The sequence below is a fragment of the Vigna umbellata genome, chromosome 1 (genome assembly GCF_029865625.1).
Source record: "Vigna umbellata cultivar VRB3 chromosome 1, Vumbellata_1.0, whole genome shotgun sequence".
NCBI lineage: Eukaryota > Viridiplantae > Streptophyta > Magnoliopsida > Fabales > Fabaceae > Vigna > Vigna umbellata.
Window position 1 is genome coordinate 44,573,298 of NC_142165.1, and position 21,926 is coordinate 44,595,223.

Genomic DNA, 21,926 nt, shown 5'->3' on the forward strand with positions numbered 1-21,926 from the left:
CTATAACTATGGTTGTTGTCTTTAGTTTTCCCACTCTTAATAATTTGTTCAAGATCTTCACATTGTGTTGGACTTTGGAGTAATGTACTCTACAGTTCTAATGTTTATTGATGGTAGTTTGGAATCTACCATACATTTTTGTCTATAATTTCATTATTATTCATCTTGTTCATCTCATATTGTCTTTGAAAATCATGATTGTGTAGATGCAAATCATTTGTTCCTTCATAAATAATGTGTGATTATTATACTATCATGATTGTTGAGAATGCTCAAATATCCATTTGGATGCTTAGAGATCGTGTAATGAGAATTATACTAACATGATGCATACGACTTTTTAAACTTATCCTTTACATGGAAATCAACTTAAGGTTGAGTTGTGTATTATCATGATTTTAAAAAATATATAAGTATTAATCAAGAAATTTGGAATCACATAATATATCATCATATCACCATGAACTACATGAAATAAAAACTCTTTGATGAGTGGAGTAGGTTTTAAAGTTTTAAACCTCTTAAAATTTGTCTACGACCAATTTACAATAATAAATAAATTAAATATATTTCCTATAATATCAGATATATTAAAAAAAATATACAGTTAATATTTTTGTTAGTATTTCGTATCATAACATATTTAAAGAGGTATAGTTGTTGCCCAAAGAGTAACCATAATACCTATAAATAAGAAAGAAGGAAATCCTAAATCATGGAGACTTTCTAGTTTTAGGTTACCTAAACTTTGAATAAAAATAATTAGTATACTTAAAAGTAGACATTTGAATATTATTTAATAATTTATATAAAGGTGATACAAATGCATACATAATTTGAGAGCTGACTAGTTAATCCCAACAAAGTAATTATTTGGTTCCTAATTATGAAAATAAATTAAACTAATGCCATGTAGTATATGATATGCACTTCAAGTTTGAAACATCATTTGTCAAGTAATTAAAATGCTAATTCATGTTACAAACAGGTATCTATTTTTCGTCTCTACAGTTTGTCAAGATATCCTTTTTTTAGTTGGTGTTTTCAAGAGAACAAGTATGGATATTTAAATTTCTCTAATTTTTGTTTATGTTTGGGAGGAAAATAGGAAAAATGGGTTCCCTACGTGCCACGGCATTTGGGTCACTTTCATGTAATTCTATCAATCCCTTTCCATAAGCTAAAAAAGATTAAAGAATGGAAAATGATGGATTCTTAATTTTCTCCACATGACCACTTTTTTTTCCCGTAATAATCTTAAACCAATTTTAGTTTTAATACAGTTTTAATTAGCATTTAATATAATATGTGTTAGACAATGACAACAAAAGATCTTCTAAATAATAACTTTTGTTAAATTTTTAATGGAACATATACTGTATGTTATGACCCCCACACTAAAAAATATTTTAGATTAAAACAATATTAATAAACTTTTAAAAGTAATAAATCTAGAATGTAATTTTTCAATAAATTATTCCAAATCAGAAGGTCTTTAATGTATTTGGAAAACCCATACATTATAACTATGTACAAGATAAGAAAGTGCCTTTTGGTGGTCCTAAGATAAGGTAATGGGCCAATGACATGATATCTTGTAGAAAAAAAGAGGCACCATAATTTTTCAACGTTTTCATAATCTCAGTAATGAATGCGTAACAACTACTACAGTCTAACCTTGAATCAACCATAATTGAGGTTGTTGATTAAGATAAAAATAAAATAAAAATCAGTGAATATGAAAAAAAAAATTCCAGAAAAGATGGGTCTTTCAATAGATAAGCAAAATTTGGTCAAGAAGCTACAAACAAGGTAGAAACTTACTAAATTAATTTTTTTGTGAATTTTGTCTGCAAGAAGTTACTTAAAGTAGCCCTCAATAACTTGATTGGAGCCATTGTCTACTAACCCAAAAGCATCTCTTAAATTCAGTGTTTTTCTCATTGTTCTCCTTCCAATTCCTCCATTGCCCTTTCTCATCATGGCAGTGAATTCCCCATAATCTATTTGCCCATCCTGCACCACAGATCCTCCATTAATACCCCAACAAACAACTTGGTACCGACACACACATTCCAAAATGAATTCTTGGAAATTTGATGTCTTGTTACAAGAAAACATGCCATGCCAAGAAATGGAACAGTACTTACATTATCTTGGTCAATTTCCTTGATCATGTCATCAATATGAACATCGTCTAAACCAAAGTCCTTACAAGCTTGTTGTATCTCATCAAGGGTTATGTAACCACTACCATCCTTGTCAAAATAGGAGAAGGCTGACACCAGGTTTTCCTCTCTCTCCAGCTTGTTTAAATGAACTGTGGCAGCAATAAATTCACCATAATCTATTGTTCCACTTTTATCAATATCTGCCTGTTCCATGCCACATTACAACATCTCATGTCAAAATTAAAGGCAAAGCAGCATGAAGATGGACTAAAAAATTGATCGTAACAGACACTTCTCAAAATAGCACTCTTTGTGTTTGATGAAAATCATGTGACCCTTAGTGAGATTCCTCCTATTTATGTCAACACACAATCATTTCACTTGATTACAGTATGAGTCTGTTTGGATACAAAACTAAAAGTGTTTTTTAGAGCTTTGAAGAGCTTCTCTACGGAGAAAAAGTTTATTTTTTATGTTCAGAAGAGAAGATCTCCAAACCGCTTCTAACTTGCATCCAAACATGCCATATGTTGAGAAATGTTGCCGTTATTAGCATTCATCAACTTACAGCATCCATGAGATCCTTGATTTCAGACTCCATAAGTTCAGATCCTACTCGCTTCAGGCCGTCTTTTAATTCATCAAATGTTATGGATCCACTGTTGTCAGTGTCAATCATCTTGAATAACTCTTTCAGGCCACCAATTTCTTCTTCAGACAGCCTCTCGGCAATAACCTAGGATTAGCAAGCAAAACTATAACTGTTGTGGTATTAAGATGGAATGCAGAAGGACTAAAAAGTAGATCACTTTCTTCATGTTTTACGAACAGATAATATTACGGTGCCCTGAAGTTCAAGCTAAGATTGCATAGTATTTCCTTTTTGCTGATTTATTTAATGGAAAACTAAGAACACCAATTATGGAAAAAATCACATTTCTTAAGATGGAATGTAAATAACCTTCTCTCAATATCTACTTATGTTAGCTTTCCAACCTTGGTATTCCCTTCAGAACTGAACCTTGTCTTCCAATTTTAAGGCTCATAGATATCAAAATCATGTAAGAATAAGGATGAGGCTGCCTCAAGATCCATATTCAAAAAAAACAATATATAACTCATAAGTCCAAACCGAGAACTGAAATTAAGAAACAGAATCCAAAAGAGTGTGGATAACCAGAATAAAAAATACAAGTAAAAAGCAGCCACCATATCTATGAAGTGTATCTAACCAATGATAGCTGTTGAGAAATCCATTGGGACATAATCCAATTGTTTGATTCCAATCGTGTAGCTTTTTCTGGCTCCAATACCCTTGGCCTTGCTTTGAGGGTAAGGGTGATCAAGAGTGAGAGTTCATCTTTATTTATTTACTTTTTTTAAGAGAAAGTAAAAGTCATTAATGATACAGTTACTTTTTTAATTTCCCAATAAAAATATATTAAAATACATTTTTGACCCTGTCAGTTTAAATATTTACATTATCAACTAATTTCTTAAAACCTAATGTATTACTTTTAAAGTACTAATTATATAAGTCAACAGTTTTCAATTACATGAAATTCATAATTGGTTGACAACGTAATACCTGATGGTGCATCTTGCATTCCTGCAGGCATCCCACCATGTTTTGTAATAAACTTTACAACCAAGAAGCTTTTCTGGGTCTTGTTAAAAAGAATGCACAAGAAATTGAGTAACTATGAAAGAAAATGGCTTTCCGATGATTGTTGAAACAATTATAATCTGGTTAGCCGGAATTAATATCATATATGCATATGGTAACTTTTCATTGTAACAGGAAGACAGAGAAGTGAGTACTCTGGAAAGAAAACTTGTTCATCCACGCTCAGCATATATTAGAATATGTGGAAATAACCAAAAAGATCTCATCATATGTTGGATTATCTTCTAAATGTGGTTGTCTTATGTCATAATTATCTTAGATCCGTTACAATGTTTTCTATCTGGTTATGATTTGTTATTGTAATCAATAAGGTTGTGATTAGTATAAATAAGGGTTAGTAAGTACACTAGGTTTTATAAAAATATTAAATAGCATCAGTACATTGTAACATCTTAGATAAAATCAAATCATTTCTTCATTATCTTTTATCCCTCTTCCTCTCAATACAAAAAATGTAAAATCTCGTAATTTGGACAAACACAAATCCTCTAGCCTTAGCAAAAAGTTCTAAAGAAGCCTTACCCGCAATGCCATCTTTTTCAGTTTATTCATTGCAGAGAACTGTTTCAGGCGTGATAAAACTGCAGAATCTAGAGGTTTATCTGGTGCAATGCTGTCATCAACAATCCATGGGTGGCCTGACACAGAAAGACATCTTACAGCTCTTGGGCCATTCTAAGAATTTATGTAGTAACGTTGTAAACTCAATAACGTTATTTGCACAAGAAGTTTTAGCAACTTACGGAGTACTTCATGTGCTGTAAGCCTGGTTTTTGGATTTTGATCAAGCATTTTCCGAATTAGATCCTTGGCACTGTCTGAAATGCTAGGCCAAGGCTCAGATTGAAAATCAAGTTTTCCCAGTAAAATCTGTTTGAAGATCCCGGGTTCAGTTTCTGAAAGTAACAACTTGCATCAGTATTATCAATGAAGAGAACACAAATATGATAAGATCCCCAAATATTAGTTTAACATATACATAGCTAATAGTTACCAGCCCAAAATGGTGGCACCCCACTCAATAAAATGTACAAAATAACCCCTGCACTCCACACATCTGATTCAGGCCCATAGAGCTTGCGCAAGACCTCTGGTGCAACATAGTATGGGCTCCCGACAACGTCGCAAAACGATTCACCTGAAAAGGATCTCAGTGTTAGGCAGGGGCATTCACAGAATGAAAGCATTTGCAGTTTATATCTAACAATGAAGGATGGAACAAAAAATGAACTTTAACTGTAAGATGAGACTGCATAACTTCTACTTAAATTTTAAATTTTAAGTATATTTTACTGACAAATACTTCTCTTCATTCACAATTTGCACAAAGATGAAACAGGTTGCTGCAAGGCAAAAACTGAGTCAATTGTCAACCAAAAGGATGCAGCTATAAGATTCCGTTTAAGAAAGATAGTACTGATTTCAACTATTTTATAAGTTTTGCAGAAAAAGCATACTTAAACATTGGCGTATATAGTACAAGCTTATAGGAAAAAAAAAATCATGTGTTAAGACACCAAAACAATGGAACAAAAGGTTGGTAATTGCTCTTATTCCATTAGAGATTCCTTTCCTTTTTAAACTATTTTAACCCTGATCAGATAAAATAATCCAGTTCATTCTTCAGTGCCCACAGGGATTTCTGACCCAACGAGGCTCATTATTCAATTTAATTGACATCTTGAAAAAGGAGGACATAAAATCTAGGAATCTCTACATCAAACACGACATCAGTGGATTATATTCTTAAGGTTCCACCATGGAAAACCACTTGTGAACCCCTTCGTTGAAAAGGGAAAGGCAACATTTTCATCTCAAATTGATAACATTTCAAAAACAAACACAGACCACAAACAACCACAACTATTCCCCACACCCCGTAGCTTCTTTAATTTCATCCTATCAGCAACCACAAGATCATAATCAATTCCAAAAGGCATCCTCCACAATCACGCATCCAAATGGCACAGTCATACCTACAAAATAACCAAACCCCCTTTTCACCATTTTTTATAAATAATCACCCAATTTCATTAAAAGGACAAAACCAGTGAAATTTTTTGGATTGAACCCAGTTATTAATTTCTCAATAAAACCCATTTAAAAGACCAAGCTTTCATAACAAGTATTCTACGAAGAATCAGACAACCCAAGAGATAAATAACCTTGGAATAAGGAATTCATCAATCCACCGCCAATCAGAGGAACAATCTCCCCACCGCACTTCCTAAATTTAGAAACCAAAACACTAAGCAACGACAAGAAACCATCCACACTCTCACGCATTAGAGTGAGCAAATTCAAGATTGGAATAGGCTTTTACACAGAAGCAGAGTCAAGATTGTAAACACTAGTTTGAAGTATAACCAACTAACCAAGAATATAATCAGACCCATTTCCCACCAAATTAAAAAACAGAATATGATTCCACCCAAAAAAGTTGACAGCTTTTTGGAGGTGAACTCTGGTTATCTCTGAGCTAGAGTTAGAAACTAATTTCTCAGGACATTTTCTAACAGATACCCTTCCATACACACAGAACACTAAAATCCCAACCCAAGAGATAACTTGGAATAAGGAATCCATCAATCATCCACCCTCAATCAGATCAACAATCTCCGGACGCACTTCCCAAATTTAGAAACCAAAAAACTGTAAAAAAAGAAGAAAAGGAAGCGCCAACACTCTCACATCACCAAAGTAACCAAATTGAAGATTGTAACAATAAGCACACAGTCCGGTTCAACCCACAACCCACCAGGCTTGTAAAAAACGGACAACCCGAAATCGGTAGCTTTTAGCTTGGCATCCTCGTCAACAGTGTCAAAGAGAAAGTTTTCTGGCTTGAGGTCCCTATGCATGACTCCAAGCGAGTGACAAGCCTCGACAACCTCAACAATGGTCTTTATCAACCTCGCCGCCTGTCTCTCACTGTAGTGGCCCTTCTGGACGATCCGGTCGAAGAGCTCGCCGCCCTCGCAGAGCTCCATGACGAGGTGCACGGCGGAAGAGTCCTCGAACGCGCCCTCGATGCGAACCACGTTAGCGTGCTCTGACAAGTGGTGCATTATCTGAATCTCCCGCCACACGTCCTCGTAGTCCTCCCTGCACAGAAGCTTCCGCTTGGGAATCGACTTGCACGCGAACTTTCCCCCAGTCGCGCGGCGCGTGCACAGGAACGTCGTCCCGAACTGCCCCTGCCCCAGCTTCCTACCCACCTCGTACACCTCCCGGATGTTCTGCGTCCTGTGTGGCAAAACCCACGCCGCCTTCACCGTCACGTTTGTTGAACTCGAACTCGATTTGGCCGCCATTGTTCTCTGTCGGGTCACCCAGAAAACAAACCTTTAAAGTAGTCAACGGCAGTGCAGTGCGTTAAGTTTGGAACAGAAAGAAAAGTTTGTATTTTTCAGGTGGTGTGGTGGTGGTCACGAGTTACAAGTGTGAACATGTTCTTGGGCATGGTGTATTATGTTCTCTCTCCTCGGAAGATGTCATGGAAGCGGAAATGGAATGAAATTTAGGGGAAGAAGAAAGAGGGTGTGTGCAAATTTGTGCTTCTTGTAAGAACTATGGGTGTTTTGCTTTGAAGTTTGAATTGAACGAGTTGAATGAACTGCGGAATGAACTGTGGAATACTGAATTGCGGACACAAGTTGATGTTGTTTTGTGTTGTGATGTGAGATTATTAAATATCTGATGATGCTTTTTCCCCAATTATATCCGCAGACATCTGCACCACTTGTCAGATAAATATACCAAATATACCTTTATTTTATTTTAGTCTTTATACAAGCTGCACTCATTGAATAATAGCAAATGTATTTTAAAAAAAATTGTTGCTATTGTTTTTATCAGGTACTCATCATCTGCTTTATAAATTGTGAAATATTTCATTTTTGGGATTGTATAGAGGATTTGGTTTTTACGTGCCTCATTTTCTTAAAATGCTTTTAAATAAATAAGAATATAGTAATATTTTAGTCACTATCACTGGGTTTAGAAGTAGCAAAACTTACTTCAAAAAACATGCTAAAAAATTTATCTGGAAGAGACTCTGGCTGCGGAAATGAGTTCTGAAGTCTAAAAAGTACAAAGAGTTGACTGAGAAGAGAAAAAAAAATGAAAGCTATAAGAGATATTTAAGCCTTATCCTTTGATAAAAGACAACCACCTAATTATTATTATTATTATAATTACTATTATTATTAAGTTGCTTATATCACAATATTTCTTCTGATTTTATATAACTTAATCAATCAATGACGTGTACAAACCAAATCTTAGTGGAGAACTTTAAACTTGTCGAAAGAACCATGTAAACTCATTGAATGGTTATTCTTTACTTTTAGGATGTCATTGTTATTCATATTTCTTGTTATTCTTTTTTTTTTCATTTAAATTCATCTATTTTTGTGACTCTTTTGTCAGTAACTTCTCGACAATTAATAGATGATATTTATGGTTTGTATTTTTGTTAGAGTGATTTACTAATAATTCTAAAGTTTGCTTACTAATCATTTTTAAAGTTACTTTTGCACATAACCTTTAGTTTTTATCTTCGACCTATCGTGACTAATCTCATGATCTTGAACCAACCAAATTATGCTCAAAATCTTTCTAGTACTCCAACAATTTGTCAGATTTATTTTCGTTCAATTTGTTTTTAAAATGTATGTGTGTTTCGTCTCACTGTAATATAACTATTGGCACAGTCACAAATAGTATTATTAAATGAATAAAATTGTCATAATAAATCTTAAAAGATACATGAGACCTTTTTATTGAAATAGTATTATGTTTTCGGCAGTTATTTAATTTTCATTTCTAATATATTAAAATTTGTTCTTTTGTTAATATACTAATTTTTAGCTCATGCACCACTAATCTTATAGAACATTGTTTGATCCTTCATTGGAATGACCTGAGAGATAGAAAACATAGGACAACAATTTCTGAATGCTCAGACTTCAGTTGTAAAAATTGAGACTTTGGTTTAAAGTATTTATTTTATGTATAATTGGATTGACCACACAAATAATAATACTTTTCAATTTATTGGAATTATTTCTCATTGAACTTTGATAATCTTTAAATAAGTGTAAATAAAATCTTGTGCAAAGTACAAATAATAAAAACGGACAATAAAATATTAACAGGCTCAGAATAAAATCTACTCAATCTATCTCTATCTTATATTAATAAAATAAAATAAAATAATACTCTTCTAAATAAATGAAAAATCAAAACTACTTATATCTACTTTATCTTTATCAAAATCAAATCAAATATTATAAACCCAAGATTAATAAAATAAGATTTAAATAAAATTATTAATAAAATTCTAAAATTTAAGTTTATCTCCAACAGTTTTATTTTTATTTCTTATTTTGTTAAAAGAAAAGTAAAAAACTTACTATTGAATTAACTATAAATATTTACTTTCAAATTAGGTAGACAACATGATGTACAATATAAATTTCATTATCATGTACTCATGTACAACACATTTTAATTAATTATAATCTTTATATTTTATTTTGTTCGGATAACAGGTATATTTGTATTTATTTTTGTATTGTCTTCGTGCTATTTTAATATCAATTAATTGATTTTGGATTAAATATGTTTGTAGTTTTCAAACTTTCACATAAAATTGAAATTCATTTTTATTCCAAACTTTGATATATTTTTATTCTCAAACTAAAAAATGATATAATTTTTTAAACTCAACCATGTTAATTTTTTTTATGTTAAACAATATTTCAAACTAAAATTTTAACCAAAACAAACAGTATAAATAGTTCAAAAATGTCATTTGAAACTATTTTAAACGTTAGAAAAAATTTAACTCAATTGGTTAGAAAAATTATATTTATTTACTTTTAAAGTTTAGGATCAAATTGTATCAAAATTTATGATATAGACAAATTTTAATTTTACGTAAAAGTTTAAAAGCCGTAAATACATTTAATCCATTAATTTTTATAAAATATTCAAAAATCACGAGAAAGAAAATAATATTATAAAATATCATTATCAATGTATTCTTGTTTTTTTAATATAAAATGTTTAAAAAAAATTCATAATTGTATATATTTCAAATTAGAGTATACCAAATAAAATTTTATGAGAAGTAAAATATTTATTAATTTTGTAAATGTTAATGAACTAAAATGATAAGATTAAAAAATATTTTTTAAAATTATTAAAAAAAAATTATTCAAGTATAAAATTATTTTAAATATATTTTCTCAAAATTCTAAGGAAATCTTTTTTTTTCTATACACGGATAAAAAATTATAATATACTACTTAAATGAAAATCTCACATAAAAAATATATTTTAAAATTTAACATAAATATTTTATTTTTTGAACTTTAATCTGTTGGATGATGATAAACAAAATTTATGATAATAATATTGATTTAGTTATATTATAATAAAAAAAAGTTATACAAAATACTTTCCACACACTATTTACATCGATTTAGTTATGGCTTGTCAATGTTAAATTTCTCTAATTTATCTTCTCAGGATACCTAAAAGGATCCAAGGGACGTCTTCTCAGAAGTGAGAATACGATGAAGTTTATGTAGAATATTTCTTAGATTGTTTGACTGCTATAAATTTGATATTTTATTTTAGTTGAATTGGTAAACAGTGAAATTTTGGAAAAAACTTTCTGGAAGATCAGATGAAGTTGAAAGGAAAATGAGATGCATTGGAAAAAGCAATTGATCACATGTGTGACTGAATCAACGAATCAAAGTTAGGAATCAAAGTTAGGACAAAAGTCTTGTAACGTATACAATGAGAGTTTTCTCAAAGACAATGTTTTTTGATTTGTTCAGTCACTCTCATTATCTCCACGCTCAAAATTTCAAACAAAATCATCACACAAACAATTTAATTTACTTAATATATTCCACAACTTGACTTATTTACCAATTAAATATTCAAAATTCCATATGATGGGAATTTGTGTTTTTATTTTTTTTTTCTATTCACGTGAGTGCACCTGCCTCCATAGGGTGATGTCTCATAATAGGATAATAAAAATAACAATTAGTAATAAATAAATTCATCCTTGAACAACGAGACTTAAGGATAATTAAGTTATTAAACAAAAAGGGATTTGATGCTTTGAAAAACACGAAATAGGTTTGAAGAATTATTTGTGTACCATGACAGAGAAACACAAAGATTGAAGAATGATAATGTGATAATTTATTAGTAATACCACAAACAGGAAAAGAGAACAATGAATAAAATATAATAAAGATGTCAGGTGAAACTTATGCTTTTAAGGTATACATGCATGTCATAATTGTTTCAATTTTTTATTCATGTTATTAAGAATCTATCTAATCATTATGTAACACTTTTAGTTAAAATTAGTTTGAAGTTTTTCTTTAATCTAATTATTTCTAAAATTTTATTGAGAATCTGTTGATAAAAAGGAAAAAGATAAAGTGGGTAAAAAAATATAATCAAATAGAAAACGTGTGAAAAATAAAAGATAAGAATTAAAGATGTTTGATTGGAATCAAAGATAGACCTGAAGAGATTAATGATAAGAAGTGAAAGAGGTAAAAAATGTATTAATAAATCTAGTCACTTTTACAATTATTTTATATTATTTCTACTGCACTAAATAGTATAAGTTAATTCCTTACATTCTCTCCCAATTTCTCATCATCCAAACAAGCTAGATCCTTGAATAACTTCCTCTTTCTATATTTATTTATTATTTTGTATAAAAATTCAATCCAAAACTACCCTAAAAAAATAGTAGTAATACTTAAATCATATCTAATGGGAGTTTAAGAACTGAATGTCAGATTTAGCACAGTAAAAAAATGTAACAAATTAAAAACTATTGAAATGAACACTTAAGTTTTTAATCGGAGTGAAAAAAAAACGTTTCACAATAGAACTTTTATAATGAAAGTTTTGGAATAGAACTTTTAGAACATGATTTTGGAATTTTTTCTTTTAACAAAGGAAATATATTTCAAAATGATTTTTTCTTTAACATAATAATATTAATGCAGGAAAAACATCTGAACCAACCAATTTCTATGTTCTAGGGGTTAAACAGGTTCTTGAAGAATAATCAACAAGAGCAACATTGTCGCTCAAATCAACAACAAAAAATTAACAGGAAAGATTAACAGAATCGAAAAAAAAGTAAAAAAGATGAATTTTCATAATGAAACAGAAATTAACAGACCTACACCAGTATAAGCATATAAGTTTTTTTGTGGAAATATTAGAAATACACTATCTAAAAACTTACACTGGTGATTCTTATACTATTTGTCTGATTTTAACAGTAAATAACAGATTCGAGATTTTAAGCGATTAATTACCACCACCTACATTGTGTCCAAGTTACCAACAAACAGTTGAATGGTTATATAATTACATAATCCACTGTATCAGATTAACTATACTGCAGAAATTCTACATATAACAAGTTATCCTCAAATAAGGTTTAAGTACATGTTTTCATGAGCACTCGAGCCAAAAAAAGTTACATTAAAGCCTACCAGAAGAGCTACCAAGAGGAGCTTAATTTACTTAACAAAACTTAAAAACTGTCATTTGAAATAACAGTCCTACCGATTGACTGTACTGTGAAAGGCCAGGGAAAGTATCAACAATTTGCAGCTTACTATGGGTGAGATTCAGATGAGGCTTCTATTTATGGTTGGGAAAAGGATTTTCCTTCACCATTAGATTGTTAAAGCTGTACAATATCTAAACCCTACACTCTGAGAGTAACAAAAGAAAATGGTTAAAATTTGGAATCCTGAAATTAGGCTCCCTATTTTGATTTGATGTAAAGTCTATTCCGATGTCAGCATGCCATATACAGTATTTGATATCTCCAATAACTGCTGCTCCATTTTATCCCTCGATGTAAATAATTCCAAGAACATTTCCTGCTAGAAAAATATTATAAAATAAATACTATACTAAAACTATAAAAATTGAGAAAATAGCAACACTATCAACATCACCTGACACAATATCAACGAATTGTCAAGGTCAGACTTAGAATTAACAGCCCTAGAAGAATCAGGGATCACATTAGGTTGATATTCATCGATCTTCTTTGGCACCAAATCTTGCAAATTGCTGTAATCAAAAGTGGGGGAAATAAGGGAAGCACTGAAAGAAGAAAAGCAATTCCTTCGTTATTTTTTTTCCGTGGAAGGGTGCATGAAATGGCTTTAAAGAATATAATTTTAATTATAACACCTCTTCATGTTAGTCGGTTCTACACTTTGCAGCTGAATTGGTAGGGCTGAGTTCGGCTCTTGAAGTACAATCTCTTGTGGAACATCAAGCAGCTCAGGATTCCCAAACCACGGAGAAAATTCATTTCCATGAATATTGTCTAGGTTGGTGCTTTCTAGCCAATCCTCCCAGCTTACCGGAAGATAATTTGAAGTGGTGAGTTCTCTCAATGTTCGTCCATCACTCAATTTATTGGCTATTTCCATAAGCTGTTGCTCAACTTTAGTTTTCCAAATCAGAAGGTCTTCATTCATGCCCTGTCAGTATGTAAAGCTACACTAAAGCATATAGTACATTCAACATAAACTGAATCCCATTAAGGCCTAGTTTGTTTTAAGATATAAAAAGCGCTTATCTAGATAGCTCACTTTCAGAAGCTACTATCTTTAGAAGTCTCTTAAATGTATGTTTTATTTAAGAAAGTACAGTTTTTCTTCAAAAAAAAGACACTGCCAAACAAGACCTATAATCTAAAATAGTGGGAAAGTGTGGAAATAAGCTGCTTAGATACCTGCACACCCTTCAAAGAAGTCAGAATCTCAGTTACACGCTCCTCAGTCATGGCTTTCCAATTCACAAAACTTTTCTGTGTCTCCTGTCAAGAGATATCAAAATAAAAGTTCATAAAGTTCTATTTGAGAGAACAGACCACTGAATTATGAACCTATTCACCTCCATCAAACACCTTTCCCTCTTTACTTTCTTTTTTGCAATGAGCTCCTGCATGTCCCTGCTATGCAAACTAACATCTTAAAAATTGAACATTTAACAGTAAGCATACAGAATTATTTATGAAATTTGAGTTTCCAAGTTCAATACCTCTTCATCTGGGCCATTTCTATTTTGAGCATTTTCAGTTCATCAATAGAATCAACATTCTGCATAGGAACACTTCCTGACCTTAATTTAGACGGTTGTATCTGGTAAGGGTCTTGCATCCCAGTCTCCTGGTGGATTTCATCCAAATTAGCACTCTCAGACCAATACTCCATGATTCCCTTGGTGTTGAAACGTCGTCGAAATCGCTCAGTGCCTCCAGGTGCCAATCTACCATCAATGTGCTTCAGTAAGTGGTCTAATAGTCCAGTATCACCGATGTGTTTACGGACAGCCATTCTTAATTCAGGTCGGGTAATTGGATTTTCAAACGTTGCACCTTCACCTTTTAAGACCTCCCACATGCTTTGCTCAGCCAACATATACCTACATTACATTAGGGTCTCAACTTAATATATTTTTAAAGCGTGTAAACAGAAAGGATGCAATAAATTATTTACCTCTTAGTTGACCACCTAGCTCTGTTTTCACTCTTTGTTTCAGGCATGCTGCTGCCACTTTCCCTTGTACTGGCACACATATCCGCTTTAATCTCTCTAAGACGATTTAGGCTAAGGCGTTTTCTTTTTTTAAATTTTGGCATGAAGATAGGTTCACCTTTAGTGATATTTTCTTTATCATTTGATTCCTCCACCTTAGGAATACTGGAAGAAAGTTTACTTCCATTTTCCTTATGCTGACCAATGAACTTGACTTGGTGAGAAACACCCAAATGACCCATTGTGCAGCTCTCTGTTAAACTTTCTATTGGTCCCTGAAAGCTTCCGTAAACTCAATCAGCTGCATTCCTGCATTAAAAAACATTAAAAGCAACTCTTTCACACAAATAATCCCAGAAATTAAGAATAAAATATTTATACAATAGCATTACCATTCAAAAGTTCAGAAAAAGAATCAAGTGGCGCGATTACATTACCTAATGTGTCATATTATAACCAGCAGTGTACAGGAAGCCACATATTACAATTATGGAATACGAATTTTGGTACTATTTAGTATGAAGCAGAAAAGGGAATGCAGGATGTTAATACAATTAAGTTCAGGGATAGAATTTGATGAAGTCGAAAAAAGATGTTCATCCCTGTTAAAATTCAGAGTTCCGAAGGTTCAACAACAAAGCGAACGCAGCTTGGTAACTATGGAAGTACACAGACATCGAATATGTATTAAACAATTATCATTGTTTATACCCCTGTCAATTGATCCAAAATAACTGCTTGGTATCTGAATAGTTATCCTGTGCAAGTTATTCAATGCCGGATTCTAATGCATAAAGATGGGTTCAAGGTTGTTGGAACAGAATAATAGTGCAAGTAGTCATCAGCATGCTTTTATGGATTATTTTGCCTTGCAAATAGATTAGCCTAGTAAATCAATGGCATGAGCTCAATTTCTCAAACTAAAACAACTTTGCCTGAATTAACTCTTCACTTTTATAAGATGGCCACTAAAATTAACAGAAATGTGAATCGTGTCCATAATTACATGGGTTCAGTCAAATTATCCAAAATAACTGCTTGGTGTCTGAATAGCTACCTGTGCAAGTTATTCAATGCCTCGATTCTAATGCATACACTTGGGTTCAAGGTTTTTGGAACAGAATAATACTTCAAGTAGTCATCAGCATGCTTTTATGGATTATTTTGCCTTGCATATAGAATAGTCAAGTAAATCAATGGCGTGAGCTCAACTTCTCAAACTAAAACAACTTTGCCTGAATTAACTCTGCACTTTTATAAGACGGCCATTAAAATTAACAGAAATGTGAACTGTGTCCATAATCACATGAGCTCAGTTTATCAAACTACACCAACTTTGTCGGAATTATGTCTCCATCTTTTATAAGATGCCAGTAAAATTAATACAAATGTGAACTATACCCATTAGTCTTTGGACTTCCATGATTAGTCATGTTCACAAATCCATGCCCATAATGAAGAGGGAGAGAAAGAAAATGAATGATTCAGAGGAGTGTCCAAACAGCTTTAATATTAATATTTGCATTACATATTCAAAAAGGAAAATAGATAATCAATCATGCAATTAATATTTGCCACCATTTGATCTAGGACAATGAGGACCAATCACCTATTCTGATCTCTAAGAATCTCTCTATGTTGAAACTCGTCTACATAGTTCCTCGAGACTCAACAGTCGGGAACTCAGCTTTGAATTTGATGAATGTAGTTCAAAACTAACTTTAATGTGTTACACAATTATAAAATCATCCGCATCCCAGTCAAGTTATCCAATTGGACAACCATGCCAGAATTGTCATCCTGTGTCAGGTTATCAATAATTATGCCACCTTTCACTATTGAGGTGGCATATGGTGGTAAGCCAAAAACACAGCCATATAAATATGATGGTGGCATGGCAGACAAAAAAGAATACATATATCAGTAATACTAAAAGAAAGCAAAAACAAAATAGAAACAACAGAATTGTATACTAAAATCCAATAAAATATGACAAATCTCCAAGTAATTTGAGTTTGGGGACTTCACATTAACCTATAATTGAAAAACAATTGGGAACAATGTTATCCGTTTAATAAGAAACATATAACATGATTCTAAAATTATAAAAAGCAGAAAACAAGGGCACAAAAACATTCAACAAATGAAGAACAAGAACAGACACTGAGAATAAGGGGGGAAAGGAGATTAGGAACATCTGAAGAAATAAAGAAGAGATGAAGATTAGGCAGAGAAAAAGAAAGAAATAGAATGAAAAAATAAACAAAAAGAACAAACTGTTATGGGTTTGTGTATTTAATGCATGAAGGAGCTTTCTTAAAGATAAAAAAAAAAGGAGGGAGTTCCATCATGGGCACCACAGTACATGGTATGGCCTAGTGCCATTGCAAATATGGCAGGCAGCATCATACAAAGGCAAATAACAGATGGCATATGGTAAGGGATCCTTAAGTGTGGTGTTGACTCTTTCATGATTGTTATTTAACAACATTGTCCTGCATAAGTTCTTTGATAGCTCAATGGTAATTGGGGTAGATTAATTCCAAACTGGAACACAGACTTCACCCCTACTTCATCAATCATCTGGAAGACTATTATATCAGAAAATAAGCCGGGGAAAAATTAGGAATCTGTTAGTGACAATCGTGACCAAATACAGTTGGCAAACATCCCTCATGGAAATGAACATTGGAAAAACAAAAAGGAAAAAATAACAAACTCCACTAGGATGAATAAATGTGGGTTATATATATACAAGACAGTAATAGAGAGAAGGGTGCCGGATGTATACCCTACCTTCTCCTCTGTGTTGTTTTTCTGTTCATCTGTGTAAGTTGTAATAGAAAACTTTCTCCATGGTTATAGTGCATGGTAGTAGACAATATTATTTCATCAATCCTATTTATTATCCCTTCATTAATCATTTTCTATCCATCCTTACAGATATTAAGCTCTTGAACATGAGCAACTTCATCTGAATTACATCTTACTTTGTATCTAGTGTACCCCATTCTCCTAGAGATGATCTTGATTAAAAAGGATGACAAAATTAGTAAAAACTTGAACCATACTTGAATGTCTTTAACTTCTACGATAAGCCATGAACACTCTAGCACAATGATGTGGAAAAAAATGAAGAGTGTATGATTTTGCATTGCATACTCAAAAAGAACATGGTAATCAAACATTGAGTATTTTCAGCAATAAAACCAAACAGTAAAATACAGAACAAAAACAACCATAGTCCACTACAATTACGTGTAGGTAAAAAAGAAGTTTGATTGAACAAAAGCAAATAGCTGTGGATAGAAATTACTGAAAGCAATGGTCAAACTAAGCACAATTTAAAAAAATATTCAAATAGAAGGAAGGCGAATAACCGATTAAGAGTGCAAAATAATGAAACCTTAACGAACGAAGGTGATGGAACGAATACAATGGAAACGAAAGGAAGAGGGGAAGGGAAAAGATTTTTACAATAGAGAGAATGCGAGAGGCGGACAGAATACCAAGACACCAAGCCAGCGAGCTGTGCAGCTAACAACGTTGCTTTCAACGAATTACCAAAGGCATTGTTGCAAACCTTTCTTTTCTCACTTTTTTAAACCCTAACCGCCAAAACCCACAAAACTCTCTAATTATTAACATATGTCATCGTAATCTTAATAATAATCACATTACTATTATTTAAATAAATAATAAATAACTACCACACGCGAACCATGCTTTTTTTCAACACTTCTCATTCCGATTTTATTTATAAAAATAGTAGAAAATAATAAAATTTTGTCTGAAATATATGTATTTAAAATCCGATGAGAAAAGCGAAAGGAAAAATATATGATGGGTAGATTTTGTATGAATTCAGATAACGGTAAACCGAATACTAATGTCTAAGAAACTATTTAAATTTTTATTTTAAAATCTTGTAATGGGTTAATATACTTATGTCAACTATTAAATATCAAAATTCAATAGCTGCACATGTTTAAATTATTAATTTTATTTTTGGTATTATAATTTCTTTTAAAAATATATTAATAGATTATATTACGTTATTTTTATTAAAAATTTAAATAAAAGTATTTTTTATTGATTAATCTAACGAAAATTAAATCTAGATAACCCAATCTATTTAATCATAACCCGAATTACTCTTATCCAAATAACTTGACAAGTCAAATGGTTAGATTAGAAGTAGAAAGAGAGTATGTTTAATTTTGTATGCTAATAAAAACTAATTAAAATATTATTATTATTATAAAATTAAAATAAATAAAGTTTATAGTTTTATTATTCATAGTTTTTATTTATTTTGGAAATAATTTTTTATTGTATTATTTCAGTTTCAAAAAAGAAAATTAAGTTAAAAAAACCGTTAAATTGAAAAAAAAAACATAAATTTGAAAAAACGATCACGGTAAATTTTGTAAAATCATCATTTTAATTTAAAAAAATAAAAATATTACTTGAAGAGTAAAATTAGAAACAAAATGGTACACCAAAAAGAAGAATATCCTTTTTATGATTTTATAAATAATATCATGTAATTTTTATATATTTAATTCACCTTCTATAATATTTAATTTTTATTATAAAGATAAGCAAAATCACATGGGTTCGTGACTTTTGAAACTGCATTTCTCCACATTAAATTAAATATACATGACAATGGGCATTATAATTGTTTTTATTTAATTTATTTATATTGGTATTTTTATTGTTACTTTTTAGATAATTAAGATTTTTATTCAATAAATTGGAAAATAAAAATATTTGATTCTTATTTGTAAAAATATTGTGCAAATAAATAAAAAGATTAAATAATATCTCAATAAAATCAATTATCAACATATTGTGTTACTTCAATTATAAAAATCAAATAAGAATAATTGAGGATTGAATATAATCTTAACAAAATTAACTGTAAACATATTTGGTTTGGTTACTCCTGTTAATAAAATCAAGTAAAAATTGCATAAATAATTCATCTAGGCTAATTCGAGCAAATTTACCCACATCCTTGATAAAGTTAGAAAAAACAATCTTTTTTGGGGAATAAGAAACTAACCTTAAAAGGTTGAGACTCATTTTGGAGATTGAAGACATTCATCTTTATTTTTTTCTAAAGTTAAAAATGTTATAAGTAACTAATTCTCTTATTCACAGGATTAGAAGTAATGTATCTTCAATTTTTATGATTTTTACTATTCAATATATTTTCTTTTCCACTACTGGTTGATTTTAATTGAGCATCTATACATAGAGTTCACCATTAATCATTCGTAACATTGATAAAATTTCCTAAGACATTAAGTTCAATTGTGTTAGATTCTCTTAGCATAGATTTCCTTATAAATCAATCATTCTTTAGTGTGTTATTGCTATGAAATTAATTTTTGTTTGATTCTTGTTGAATATAATCACATAAATTGTTAGAAAGGATAAAGACAACTAATTTTGTGATTTATGTGTTTAAGCTACTTGGTCAAATAGTAAATTTTGATATGTTAATCCATTTGTAAACCTTTTTTAGTTTAATTGTTTCTTTCTTCTACTCTCAGCCTTTTAAAGAAAATATATCTTGTTTTAAACTCTAACCAAAGAGAATAGGTAAATATGAGTAAAACAGGGATATGAGAGTACATGAAATTAGTTTCTTTTGGACAAAACTCAAGATGAGGTGATTTAGTTTCTTTAATAAAATTATACCTTTTAAAAACAAAGTTGATTTTTTCAATAATAATAATAAAAATAAAGAGTATGGAGAAATAGAGATTTACACAAGTAATTTTATACTAATTCAAATCAAAACACTCTACATAAAGTTGTTAATCTCTCTAAAGATTGATTAATTAATCACTAAAATAACCATAACTTACAGTCACAAAAAATAAAGTTTAGTTTAGAAAGCATCTCTCTTGAAGACAAGAGATTAACAACACCTTTCTTAATTCACACACGGATGAAACACATAATTTGAATTACATAAAGGATAAACAATTTTTTCTAACAACATTAACATTCAATTACTCAAGAACACGTTTAGTCAAATTTCTCATTCTACCCACACTATGTCTTACAAAGCTTTTTTTTTTTCACAAACACAGAGTTTTTGTTGTAGACATAAGTATAAACCTCTAAATGAAAAGTTATTTTAAAAATTAGGTTTAGCCAAAATGTATATACTCTCTTTTCTGAAAATTAACTCAAGAAACTAAAGAGTCAAATTACAAGTGACGTTGAATGTTGATAATCGATTATCACATAAACTTTTTTGAAAACATTTTCTTCCTATAATAATCCATTACTAGTAGTGATAATTGATTATTATAAAGACTTTTATGAAAAATTATTTTTAATTGGATAATCTATTATCATTAGTGATAATCGATTATCACATAACTTTTATGAAAAATTAAAACTCTTTTAGCCCTTTGATGCTTGAGTTATGTCTTTTGACTCGTGATCTATTAATTTAACTATTTTAAATAAAATACACAAATCACAAGACTTCAACAACTAAATTCCTAAGTTTTCAAGGAGAAAAATATCTTTAGTTTAAACATTATTTAAGTCTTCAATACTTCTCCACGAGTAATTATCATCAAAATTCTTTATTGAAGCAAAATGTTCATCTTCTTCTTTTATCAATGTCAAATGGATTAAAGATCTGATTGTTGAATAATTTCATAATTCTTTTTTAAAAAAATGAAAAAAAGAAGGAAAAGAGCCAACATAATATGTTACGAAAAAAGGTCTTGTTATGAGAAAGATATAACAGTTTTTGGAAAAATTATTATGTAGAGAATATCTAGAATATAATGTATTATGTACATTTGGTTGTTCTCATTGGTTTAATGGTGCTTTTGAATTCTTGAAAAATTGTATTTCTTTAGCCAAGCCTCGTTACAACCTATGAAAGACCTTTTGATCTCTTTTGATATTACCAAATGTGTGAATTGTGTAATTTAGCTAATGTGCAAAAGTTGATAAAGTAATTTTATAAGATGCTGAGAGTGATTATTGATATACACTTGTATGTATAGTTAGACACTAATTTATGCGAACTATTTTAAATACAGTAGTTTGATTATTATTATCTTTAATATTATTTTATTGATAAAATAAAAAATCATGACATCTTGTCTTGAGTTTGGGAGGTATATGCGTAACTCTCTCTTATTATATAATTATACAATGAGGATTGAGAAGTTATTTGCTTTTTATTATAATAACATTTCTTTTAGTAATGTTTTGTTTTGAAAGCAAAATTTTTTTTAGAAGAACTTCTTCTACATATATAATGTTACGATTATGCTATACTAATATTTTATATATGGTATGTTATATGCAGTTGACTATCAATTATGAAATACCTTTATTTAATAGTTTTACATCATTAAATAAAATGTTAAAATTTTATAAGTGTACAATCAATTA

At 30.6% G+C, this 21,926-nt stretch overlaps 2 protein-coding genes across 6 annotated transcripts; both read right to left on the minus strand.

Moving 5' to 3' along the window:
* Positions 1-1,751: 1,751 nt before the first annotated feature.
* Positions 1,752-7,534, minus strand: LOC124827162 (calcium-dependent protein kinase SK5). Its single transcript, XM_047300163.2, has 7 exons — positions 6,617-7,534; positions 4,853-4,996; positions 4,602-4,754; positions 4,381-4,496; positions 2,740-2,907; positions 2,151-2,375; positions 1,752-2,016 (listed from the first exon to the last, which is right to left on the minus strand). Exons 1-7 carry the CDS (start codon positions 7,170-7,172, stop codon positions 1,861-1,863), a joined length of 1,518 nt encoding a protein of 505 aa, XP_047156119.1. The 5' UTR covers positions 7,173-7,534; the 3' UTR covers positions 1,752-1,860.
* Positions 7,535-12,255: 4,721 nt separating this feature from the next.
* On the minus strand, positions 12,256-18,120 carry LOC124827165 (uncharacterized). 5 transcript variants are annotated; one of them, XM_047300171.2, is made up of 8 exons: positions 17,961-18,120; positions 14,445-14,792; positions 13,987-14,370; positions 13,840-13,897; positions 13,679-13,762; positions 13,129-13,424; positions 12,888-13,005; positions 12,256-12,809 (listed from the first exon to the last, which is right to left on the minus strand). In XM_047300171.2, exons 2-8 carry the CDS (start codon positions 14,723-14,725, stop codon positions 12,714-12,716), a joined length of 1,317 nt encoding a protein of 438 aa, XP_047156127.1. In that variant the 5' UTR covers positions 14,726-14,792; positions 17,961-18,120; the 3' UTR covers positions 12,256-12,713. The 5 variants fall into 5 exon arrangements, with proteins under 5 accessions (XP_047156127.1, XP_047156124.1, XP_087959437.1 ...); XM_047300168.2 differs by having other exon boundaries at positions 12,888-13,038; XM_088103311.1 differs by having other exon boundaries at positions 12,888-13,038; positions 17,993-18,116.
* Positions 18,121-21,926: the final 3,806 nt, after the last annotated feature.

What these genes read in the sequence shown, in the direction of transcription:
- LOC124827165 (XM_047300168.2), bottom strand. Translation starts at nt 14,725, where the DNA reads ATGGGTCATTTGGGTGTTTCTCACCAAGTCAAGTTCATTGGTCAGCAT. An exon ending in GCTAGGTGGTCAACTAAGAG is followed by an intron (nt 14,371 to 14,444) that starts GTAAATAATTTA and finishes AATGTAATGTAG; the next exon opens with GTATATGTTGGCTGAGCAAA. An exon ending in CTTCTTTGAAGGGTGTGCAG is followed by an intron (nt 13,425 to 13,678) that starts GTATCTAAGCAG and finishes ACATACTGACAG; the next exon opens with GGCATGAATGAAGACCTTCT.
- LOC124827162 (XM_047300163.2), bottom strand. Translation starts at nt 7,172, where the DNA reads ATGGCGGCCAAATCGAGTTCGAGTTCAACAAACGTGACGGTGAAGGCG. An exon ending in GTCCGTTTTTTACAAGCCTG is followed by an intron (nt 4,997 to 6,616) that starts GTGGGTTGTGGG and finishes GATCCTTTTCAG; the next exon opens with GTGAATCGTTTTGCGACGTT. An exon ending in TACAGCACATGAAGTACTCC is followed by an intron (nt 4,497 to 4,601) that starts GTAAGTTGCTAA and finishes TTTCTGTGTCAG; the next exon opens with GCCACCCATGGATTGTTGAT.